Source organism: Actinia tenebrosa, unplaced genomic scaffold (assembly GCF_029948245.1).
Source record: "Actinia tenebrosa isolate PJP-AT-01 unplaced genomic scaffold, QUT_ActTen_1.0 PGA_scaffold7__59_contigs__length_16204524, whole genome shotgun sequence".
In the NCBI taxonomy this organism is placed as follows: domain Eukaryota; kingdom Metazoa; phylum Cnidaria; class Anthozoa; order Actiniaria; family Actiniidae; genus Actinia; species Actinia tenebrosa.
Genome location: NW_028292584.1, coordinates 7,426,672 through 7,438,199, shown reverse-complemented (window position 1 = coordinate 7,438,199; position 11,528 = coordinate 7,426,672). Strand labels below are relative to the sequence as shown.

The 11,528-nt window shown below is 37.1% G+C and overlaps 1 protein-coding gene across 2 annotated transcripts in view; it reads left to right on the top strand.

Annotated features, from left to right (window-relative positions):
* The first annotated feature begins 320 nt into the window (after nt 1–320).
* Nucleotides 321–11,528, top strand: part of LOC116288616 (uncharacterized) — a 50,225-nt gene continuing 39,017 nt past the window's right edge. Inside the window, exons 1-8 of one of the 2 annotated variants that reach the window (XM_089040528.1) lie at nt 321–770; nt 2,938–2,994; nt 3,319–3,418; nt 4,043–4,113; nt 5,308–5,532; nt 8,860–9,129; nt 9,882–10,097; nt 10,683–10,850. In XM_089040528.1, the coding sequence (XP_088896654.1) occupies nt 695–770; nt 2,938–2,994; nt 3,319–3,418; nt 4,043–4,113; nt 5,308–5,532; nt 8,860–9,129; nt 9,882–10,097; nt 10,683–10,850 (1,183 nt within the window). In that variant the 5' untranslated portion in view covers nt 321–694. The remainder of the gene's footprint in view (nt 771–2,937; nt 2,995–3,318; nt 3,419–4,042; nt 4,114–5,307; nt 5,533–8,859; nt 9,130–9,881; nt 10,098–10,682; nt 10,851–11,528) is intronic. The other variant, XM_089040527.1, reaches the window with a different exon arrangement.

The window sequence follows — 11,528 nt, the reverse complement described above, 5'->3', positions numbered from 1 at the left end:
TGCTGGCTACGGTCGTCGGTCTAAAGGACATATGTTCGGATCAGAAGGGCTTCATTCACAAACATGTTTTTTCTCACTCTTTCATCTAATGACCATAATTTATGACAGTCGGTTTATAGGTTAGGTCGGGTGATCCTCAGTGACGGGCGGGAAAAACGCAATCTTCAGAGTCGAACGCTAAAACTCTGAAAAAAAATTCCTCTACGATGAGCCTGGCAAAGGATCGTTAAACTCTGCGTTTTGCGTTGAAAACCACCGTCTTCGAGGAAACTTGTCTACAAAAGGTTTCCTTAATATCACGTCGAAAGTGAGATTTTCAACCGGCTGGCCTTAATTTCATGACAGTCACACAAGCCAGCCAGACATTACGTGTGATCTATGAGCATCCTACTGTGCGAAAACCAACAAATCTAAATTAAAGACAGGAGTTGCTATCCGATTTAGACAACTGCGCTCACAGAATAGGGAGCCCTAATAACAGTTTGCTCTCGTAGATCGGATTCCGCAGCCTCTCGGCTTGAGAAGACTTATGTCAATCCGTAAGCAATACTGCCAATTGTAACTCTATACCTTATCAACTTTTACCCATCATCTGTCGGGACTCTCGTTATTTTGTGAAGCACCAAGGATGTGGGCTACTCTGTTAGCTACTTCTATTAACTGAAAGACGTTGTCGGAGTACTATTAACACAAGATGTTTAGTACCGAAGCGAACAGAAGTAGAGTTATGAAGACAATGCTAGTTTTGAGTCATCTTGTTCTTCTTACAGGTAAAGGTATAAAACGATTCTCGAGCACTACAACCATTGCTACAGTTAGAAGATAATGAATGTATGTATACATGAATATTAAGGTTTTTTTGTTCGATTAATCGGTGTCGGTGGAATTCTGTCTAAATCAAAAGTAGCAATAATTAAGCCTAGATTCAAGCTCGCGTACTTTAATATACATCTCATACTTGACACTTCTCGTGTTTAATTTTACTAGACACGTAACTAGCTAAGTATCACTGAGGTACTATCCAAAAGGTATTTAAAGAATAGCATTTTCGACTAACATTTCACGGGGGCCAATTTACGATAATGTAAATTCTTTACTTTCGTTTAGTTTTTGTAGAAAATGTTTTAGGTGCTGATTGTCGACGTAACGTTATCCCAAGAGATCTAAATGTCTTTGTTTATATTACATTTTTATATCAGTAATGCCTCACAAATTTATCTAATATAAAATAAGTCTTAAACTTTAGTATTCAGGCACAGTTTTATATGAGGGGTTTGGGGGTAGAAAAAGCTACGATAATATTTAGTCCGTGATGTTTATACGTTGAGAGGGATCTATTTGTAATGGTGTCTTTAGGTCACGCATGACTACAATCAGAGGAAAACTCAAGTCAATTAAACCCATGCTAAGATATGAATACTGGAAAATCAATTAACTTATAAAAACATAGAAGCATGGGGAAAAACAACGGAAAATTTCCCTCACGAGAACAACTACCTCAAGAATTTCAAATGCGTTTATCACAATAGAAGCCGATTCAATGTCATGTAGAAATAGATTCCAAGTTTACTTGTTGTGAAGTAAGTTTATTTTAAATTAAAGATGTTATTGTATGGTTTTGGAATGCCAAAACTTATCTTTTCCTCAGCGCTTGCGCGGGTCGAGGTCAGTCGAAAAGGTCGCTGAAGAAACAATAAAGAAAATAAGTCAAAGTTGGCCCCTGTCTATGAAACACAAGAACATTCTAGATTTTACTATTCACAGCTTAGCGCCTCGATTGATAATTGTTAATTGTGAATGGATTATCAGGATAATTGATAAATTCTTTGGATTTGATTTTACTATTTTGCGTTGTTTGGAAGCATCACTCATCGACTTTCCCCTATAAAATGGCACTGAATGGCAATCTGGTGATGGAATCGCTAATTGTAATTGTCTAGTGCGACGATTTATCAGTAATTGGGAATAAATGCAGCGTTATATTATAGGGCTTTTCTTTCTTTCTTTCTTTCTTTCTTTCTTTCTTTCTTTCTTTCTTTCTTTCTTTCTTTCTTTCTTTCTTTCTTTCTTTCTTTCTTTCTTTTTCACTTTTCACAAACGATAAAAGACGTCATATAGCATCTTCCAAAACGACCCAATGATGTAAACAACCTCGATGATGTAACGCAATAACCAATGCTTTTTAAATCTAGTTTAATTTGACTAAATGGATGACGCTTGAGGAGAGCCGCATGTATATTGTATTGAGCAAGTCCAGGCTGTGTTGGGGTCGTCCAAGTGTCGAAGATCACTGCACTTCGGATCGGGCCAAATTATGGAAAAAATGAGCAAAAATCAAAATCAGTTTTCATCATACAACCTAACTGATATTGGACTTCTTTGCGGCTCCTTCTCCGTCTTTCCGTTTTTGGGAGCGGTTGTTTTCGCGGTATTAAGCGAAAAGATAAAAGTCTAGCTACACTTCCTCTGCACCCGGAAACGCACCGCAGAATTCTTCAGTTATAGTCTCTTTGCTTCTCCCTCTTGGTTTTGTTTTCCTTTGTGGTTGGATAAGTTCCACTAATTTCAAACCATCTGTTTTACCCTTTTTCCTTCAGCTTAAAAAAATCCCAGAACTGCGACGAAAAACGATAATTTTTTTAAATATATAAACTTGTGGGTGAGGTTTAGAAATTCATTATTTCTTTTTAGTGTTTGATATTTATTTGTGAAGGGAAAAAAAAAAAAAAAAAAAAAAAAAAAAACCAACGTCATTTAATTTTTAAAAAGCCACGAAAGTGTAAGAATTAAAGAGAACATGAAAGCACGTAGCAAATTCAGGAACGCATAGCTTTTGTTTTGTTTGATTCCTTGTATGTTTTGCAAGTGTTTTTGCCAGTGTTTTCTTTTTCTTGGCCTAAGGACTTCACAACTAATGTTTCGTTCATTTTTCCACAGTTTCACAACAACCATCCCAAACAACTGGAAATCTGCCGCATGACTCGTCCAGTGTCGGTAAGAACTTTCCTTACAATCTCATACAGAAATATTGATAGACTTATATATTTTATTCGAAGAAAAGTGAAACGCTTGAATCAAGAAAGAGTTCTTTATCTTGGGCGTAATTTTTTCAAAGTTTAGACCATGTGTCATTCTCTTGAGAATAAGATTCTTTGTTTGAATTGTATCTATATTCATGTGTCTTCTCATGCGCAACCGTTAAACAAAGAAATGTTACTCTAGGGAATGAAGCATGGTCCGAAATGAGAAAACATTACGTCCAAACTAAAAGGGTTTATTTAGTATACAATTTAATTTTTTTTTTTTGCGTGTTTGAAGAAACGTGCCCCTCAAATTCAGCAACTTTGGAAGAGCACAGAAGTAACGAAGCCTGCAAGGCTGCCAAGACTCGATATTGTTATAAAAACAATTGCAAACGGTAAGTTTTGGGTTTTTTGAGTTAAAGGTGATTTGCAAAGCCATGTTTACTTGGATTAGTGGTTTTTAGTGCGCATGCTCAAAGCGTCATTTGCATTCAAACACGTGATTTCTGCACTGTTCATGATTAAACCGTTATTTGCACGTAGATATTTGCAATCTCATTTCGAGAGCCGTTTTTGCTTGCTGCATATGCACATAGGGCGCTGGTATAGTGATTGAGATTTTTTAATTGAGCGAGCTATCCAGAATTTGAGATACACTTATTTCAATAAAGTTAGTCACCTGAAAAGCTATAAAGCTGAGGCCGACAAGGATTATGGGTAGATACATTTTACACGTTCAACCGCTTGATATTTGTTCATGGACTTGCGAATTTTTTACCGGTTACAGTCTCACCTCTTCTTAGCATCATCGAGTTGCAGTTTGTATTAATATGTATTTATATGTATTTGTATATATGTGATTTTTTTGATATGAAAAGTTTCCCATGATGCTCAGTGATCTCAGCTTTCTAGGTTTTTGGTGACTAACTTTATTGAAATAAGTTTATATCATTGATCAATGTCAATACTAGTTTTGGGATACCTGTGTTAGTTCGTGACGGTAACTTATTGTTTTTCAGGTGTTGCGCTTTTGGTAACTCCTGCAATCCTTATCCGGGACTTTTAGTTTACCGAGATACATGCAGAGACAGTGAGTATATAGAGGATATTACATGGGTGCGCGGAGATACGAATTTTATCTTCTCGTGTTCAATTGATATCTCACAAGTAAACGCAGCGCACGAGTGAGATATCTAAATTGAACACGAGAAGATAAAATTCGTATCTCCAAGCGACCATGTAATATTCTGTTTATTATATAGATATCGATGAAACTCAAATAAAACAAAAGCTCAAAAATTCTTTATTAAAATAGCAAGCCGATTCAACAGCGATATCTTCACGTGTGAAAGATATGGTATCTTCCACTGGTGAAAGATATCAAGTTTTCGACACTAGAGAAAACCTGGTATTTCATCGATATCTATATAATAAATAGTTGTTGATCATTTTCTTTAATGGTGGGATAACAATTCTGTTTGAATATTCTGGTTCTGATTTGGCTCATTGTCACGCATACACACACAATAGGCCCTTTGCAGTTAACGTTCACGTGTCTGTACTGGAGGGCAAAATTTATGTTTTTATATTAAATTGGTGATTCTTTTTAGCTACTTGTAAAGGACCGAATGAAAAGATGTGTATCCAGTGTGTTACGAAATGCATTTTTATTACGATCTCTCAAAACAGGTTGTAGAAAGTTTGTTTGCTTTTCAGTAAATTTCACCCATGGGAATCAAAATTTTCACTCATTTGCTATCAGTGAATTATTCAGCACGTGATTGCTTAGCTGCAAAAGGCCTATTCCAGTACATGCAATATTCTATGCGTTTAACTCCATGTCTGTGTCGTTTGACTTCCTCGGGGATAATAGGTTGCTATCAATAGACGTCACTTCCTGTAATAGCTGTGTTTTAATGGCTTGTAGAATCTTGGAGGTTGTTTTGATCTCTTGTTTTCAAGTTTCATGTCGTAGAAACAGACAAATGCAATAGTTTGAGGATTTATTTTGACATGTTTTGACTTAACATCCGCTAGTTGCCCCTCATTCAACCGCTTGTTTGCCCCCCAGTCAACTCTAAAAATTCACGTGATTGATAGTATAAGCAATTGCTGAACTTGAATAAGCCGGTTAAAATTTTGAATCTCAACATCTGCTCTAAATAGTGGTGACCCAGTGACCATTGAAAACTGTGATTCAGCTGATAAACAGTCCGCACGAGACCGGATATGGCGTCACGTAAACCCAGCAAATGTTAACTCGTATTGTGATTCTGTTTTCCAGTTCTGTGTGCTTCTATCGAATGTCCATACCCAGGGGAATACTGTGACTTGAATCAAGGAAACAATCCCCAATGTCATTGTTTGAAATCGTGTCCTGACGAGAGGGAAAGTACCCGTGTTTGTGGTAGCGATGGCGTTACATACTCCAGCGCATGCGCACTCAACAGAACCTCTTGTTTGCTTGGGCAACATATCAGGGTTGAGCTCAACAGGCCTTGTGATATGAGTGAGTAAATGGTATTTGGATATTTTATGTTCTTTACTTGTTCTTCTATTATTTCTTCTTCTCTTCTCAACTACCAGCGATCTCGTACCCAGAGCCTTTATTTCTTACTGCGCATGCTCGACGAATTTTCTTAGCCAAAAAAATCTTAGCCTATCAGAATCGAAAATATTTGCAAAACGTTTTCGAAGGAGGGCCTCGTATGGACCAATAGGAACCGTACCGTCTGTATCGGCCAGTGCATCACATTATTGGGATGCTGCAGTGATGAAAATTAAAATGACTTTATAGTGTATTGGGACAACTGTGGTTTATAAGAACTCTAGCCCGATCCATGCAATAACATAAACCAAACTATCCTATCATGATTAGGAGTGCCAAGCTATTCCAAACTACATTTTGTTTACCAAATTAGTCTCGTAGTTGACCCGAGCATTTAGTGTTTTGAAATCGTTGACCGGCAGTCACCGAATTAGATGGCTTTTTTAAATTAACTAAAATAACTAAGGCCTAGGGCAAACGTCGAACTTTCCGTGCACTGAACTCATTAAAAACAATGGATATCAGGTGATAATGAGGTGGCATTCTTTAAGTTCGGTGCATGGAAAGTTCGACGTTTGCCCTAGGCCTAAAATAAAATGTGTTTTTTCTAAGAAGATGTTAATAAATTTATGATGATACTTTTTTTTAAAAAAAAAAACACAATATATTATCTGTATACAATGGCATTCAAACCGAACGAAAGAAAATGAAAAGAAAGAAAGAAAGAAAGAAAGAAAGAAAGAAAGAAAGAAAGAAAGAAAGAAAGAAAGAAAGAAAGAAAGAAAGAAAGAAAGAAAGAAAGAAAGAAAGAAAGAAAGAAAGAAAGAAAGAAAGAAAAAGAAAAAAAGAAATAGAAAAAGAAAAAGAAAAAGAAAAAAAGAAAGAAAGAAAAAAAAAAGAGAAAAAATCGATCCCACTTTGCCATACCCCCGAGACATCCGCAGAGCTGAGGCGTCGTATGGACTTCGGACCTGACGGCGATTAAATCCTTCTGCCCTTGGGTGTACGAATTACGCAAGAAAATGTTCTAGCCGAAGCATCAGGGGAGAGACCAGCCGGCCCCCAGACCATATCGGCTAATCCCTTGCATCTCTGCAACGCACGGAATCGGTTGAAAGTATAATGTTAAAAAGTCTAGTCTATCCGGTGCATTGTTTTCATGGCTATTGTTATGCTGATTCACCTGAAACCGTGGTCCAGTGGAAAATACTTGGGCTTCCATATCATTACCAAAAGTCAAGTCCGGCTGGGCAAAGTTAGAACCTGGATGGGTGACCTAAAAACGTACTATGCCTATATGCCTATGGGATTGCAGGGATTTTGGTTGCATGATATTTATTTTTTTGGCTTAACCCTTGCACGTTATCTTTTTTGCGTACAGAGAAGAGGTTGCACAATATTTTTTTGAGGTTGAAGTCCTTGCTCGCTTTCACATCCGGTGAAAGGACCTTTTTCGTAATACAAAAATTATATATGTTTTGGTCAACGCACTAAATAAATAATTAAAAAAAAAAGATGTAGCAGTTAAAAAAACTAATGAACAAATATAGATAAGAATAATTGATCAGGAGCTTCAAAGGTCCTTTCACTGGATGTGAACTCCATTAGATCATGATTATTTCACATCCAGTGAAAGGACCTTTTTCGTAACCATAAATTATGTATGTTTTGGTAAACGCACTAAATAAGAAAATAAATAAAATATATGTAACAGACAAAAAAAAAACAAACAACTAATGAACAAATATAGATAAGAATAATTGATCAGGAGCCGAAAATGAATTTAATAGACTAATATTGGATAGGAGTTGATTATAAACCGCATTATAAGCTTCAAAGGTCCTTTCACTGCATGTGAACTACATGAGACCATAACTATTTCACATCCAGTGAAAGGACCTTTTTCGTAACCATAAATTATGTATGTTTTGGTAAACGCCAAAAAAAAAGAAAAAAAAAAAACAACTCATAAATGAAATAGATTAAAATAAATCTAATAGACTAATATTGGATAGGAGTTGATTATAAACCGCATTATAATCTTCAAAGGTCCTTTCGCTGGATGTGAACTACATGAGACGATGACTGAGAGAGTAAGTTTTTTACATCTATATATAAAGAACCTTTTTCATAGTCGAAACGTTATACGTTTTGGTTAATGCAAGAACGAAAAATTATACTGATAAAACAAACTTAATGGAAGAATATAGTTTAGGTTTGTGCTGCCAAAAGTCCACTTGTACTTCCCAATTCACTGGATGAGTGGAGGGTGTGAACAATGGCTTACAAGTAGCTTGCGGGCTAATGCATTTGATGCTCGTAAAAGCCCTTTTTTGTGCGACAAAACTAAAAGAAATAACACCATTGATACCTATTTCACTTGCTTTTTTAGAATTTGGTATTTTTAGTGCTAAAATCCAAAATTGTGGAAAATCAGAATCTGGATTTACTCCTTGGACTGGACTTTTTTTAGGTGGAGTGTCGAATCGGGACAGAATATTCCTTAAGTATTTTAGCATAAAATCAATGCAGAACTTGTAACATCATTTGAAGGATAGCTTTTATGCAGTAATTTTTAGAAATTAATGAAAAACATGGCTTTTATGAGAAGGAAACGTTTAAGGGTACAAAGTGAGAATCTGGGAATTTATTTCACTGAAAATAGCACTGATATCGGTATATTTATTTTTATGAAGATATCGCTGTTGATAATGATGATGATGGTCATTGTGATGATGATGATATTTATGATGATAATGCTGTTTCTGCTTTTTATGATGACGTTGATGATGATGATGATGATGATGACTGATGATGATGGTAATGATGACTGATGATGAGGATGAAGAAGATGATGATGATGATGATTTTGATATCAATGATGATTTTGATATTGATGATGACGGAAGATGATGATGATAATGATGGTGACCGATGATGATGATGACTGATGATGATGAAGATGATGATGATGATGATGATTTTGATATTGATGATGATTTTGATATTAATGATGACGGAAGGTGATGATGATGACGGATGATGATGACGATGACGACGTAATATGATGACGTATTATGATGATGATGATGATGATAATGATGATGATTAAAGTTCCTGAATGATGCAAATCTAAGAAGGCTTAGGGAAAACTTTCGTACGGCCTCTTAATTCATTCAGCTCCCCTGTATTGAAAATTTCATGAAAAGCGCACATTTCACATCTACTGAAATGCGATTGAAAGTTTTATGTTATATCTTAAGTTGTGCTTTTGTTCTTTTTCCATAGAGTCGCGTAATTTATTACTCAGTCCCTTACATCAAAAATCCGTCGTCCTCGACGTAGGTTATCCAGGAAAGATCACATGTTCCTTCCTTGGCAAGCCAATATCAATCACGTGGTTTAAACTAGAAATCGACAGCCTCCCGCCTCACATGATCCCCATGAAGGAATCCCTCATCATGCCCAAGGTGCGCATGTCCGACGAAGGGGTTTATAGATGTGAGGCGTATGATGGTTCATCTATTGCTGAGGCATTTGTAAATATCACCGTTAATGGTAAGTAGTTTTGAAGGCGATTGTGTAACGTCGTGTAACATCGTGTAATATCGCGTAACGCCGCGTAACGTCGTGTAATGTCGTGTAACGCCGTGTCACGTAGTGTAACATCGTGTAATACCGTGTAACGCCTTGTAACGTGTAACTTCGTGTAACAGCGAGTAACGTCGTGTAACGCCATGTAACGCCGTCTAACTTCGTCTTACGTGTAACGTCGTATAACGTGTAACGTTGTGTACCGTGTAACGCCGTGTAATATCCGTAACGCTGCGTAACGTCGTGTAACGCCGTGTAACGTCGTAACGTGTAACTTCGTGTAACATCGTTATCGTTATGATAATGGCAATGATAATGATCCGAATTGTCCGAATCAGACTGAAAAATTGACAATTTACCATCTTATGGACATCGTGTTACTCATCTGTTTAGTTTTCATGATAAACTACGGCATATAGTCATATAATCAAGGTGTTTGAGATAAAAGCTGCGATTTTCGGAAGGAAAAATGCTCAACAGGAATCCTTTCCTCGTCCGCCATTTTGTCAGAGCGCCTGCGATAAATTCAGCGGTTAGCCACATTGCGCACTCTCAGTTGATATTTAATTAGCCAATCAGCGGTGTTTTAGCCGTGTCACCTGAGACCGCAAAGGTGAGGGGCGATTGCCATATTGTTATACTGTCTACCCTTGATTCCCGATGAAACTCGTTCCAACATTGTTTCATATTTTTCATATGTCGATTTTTCTTACTAGACAATAGAGAAGAACCGGGCAATTCTGATTGGTCCAAGAAATCAAAAGCCTCATGCATGTTGCCACGTCGTTATGGTTACTGCAACCAACATGAAGTTCGTTGGTATTTTGAAAAGACGTCGAGAACATGTCATCCCTTTGTGTACAGCGGTTGTGGCCAAAATGAAAACAACTTTAAAACAGCAAAGCAATGCCAGGCAGCGTGCGGACAATGGGGTAAGTTAGAACATATTGAAGAAAATAAAAAAACGCTTGCGATTAGCTTATATATTGCGTGTGGTCAAGCATGATATTAAACAATCATCAAGACCAAGGCTGTTTTATATATCTGCATACGGACAAACAGTCTGTGTGCAGTTATGAAGCAAGCAGGAATTGAGGTGAGAAAGAAGAGACCAAGAGAAGTGCTGGTGCAAATAAATATTATATTGTTCCTGTTAGATATACAGCCTTGTCTTGATAATTTATGATATCATCTCTGCTTCAAGCAATATATACTTATTTCAATAAAGTTAGTCACCAAAAACCTAGAAAGCTGTGATCGCTGAGAATCATGGGGAAATGTTTTATATCCAACAAGTAAAGCTTTTGACATAAACTGCAGCAGTTGAGGATGCTCAGAGGAGGTTAACTTGTAACTGGTAGAAGATCTAAAGTCCATTAACAGTTATCAAGCGGTTGAAATATGTAAAGTGTATCTACCCATAATCCTTGTCGGTCTCAGCTTTGTAGCTTTTCAGGTAACTAACTTTATTGAAATAAGTGTATATATTTTTTAAATAGCTTTTTTATTGTTAATAGCTGGCGACATCTGCAAGCTTCCCAAGTCTACCGGTCCCTGCGAAGCACACATTCCAAGATGGTTCTTCGATCAAAACATTGGTGAATGTAGAAGGTTCATTTATGGTGGTTGCCGTGGAAACGCTAATCGATTTGCTTCCAAAATGTTGTGTGAAGTCAAATGCAAAGGTATGCTACAACCTATTCAATGGCTTCTTCGACAATATACGGCGGTCATTTTACCAGGGGCAAAACCAAACAAAACATTTTTCTATCCTTTGTCTTGGTCGATATGCCTTCTTAATTCAACTCTCGTATTCTCTTGTCCTGAGCTCTTCAAGGCCAATCGACGTCATTACTGAAACAAAGCTTTATTTGCCTCCTGGACGCCCCATGATGCCTTCCGATCCAAGATGACCGCCGTATCGTGGAAGTAGTCCATTGATTATTAGATTATATAGTGAAACGACTTTAGCTGGAAAAGCAGTGTTTGACAGCTAATCACAGCTCGATTATGGGATCAGAAATGGAATCCCGAGTATGCTATAACGTTAGCAAAACAATGGACAATGAAAATCATATGTTGCTTGAATTGTTTTCGTGCTCCTGTCGAAGTGGTTTTAAAAGTATTAAACGAGGTTTTAAAAGCATTATTAAATGCAAATAGTTAATATCGAACAGTGCCGTAGTAAGAGTCCCTGTGCTGGAGGTGCCAACGCGCGCGTCAGTTTTGGCGCGAAAGTTCCCGCCAAATCCACATGAACCTCATGGGTGTAAGTCGTCAAAAGAGCCATTTAGTGCAACAGGGCTTTTCTGTTCTCCCGACTTTTGATAATTTAAAGCTTCTCAAACAGTTAGATTTTGTTT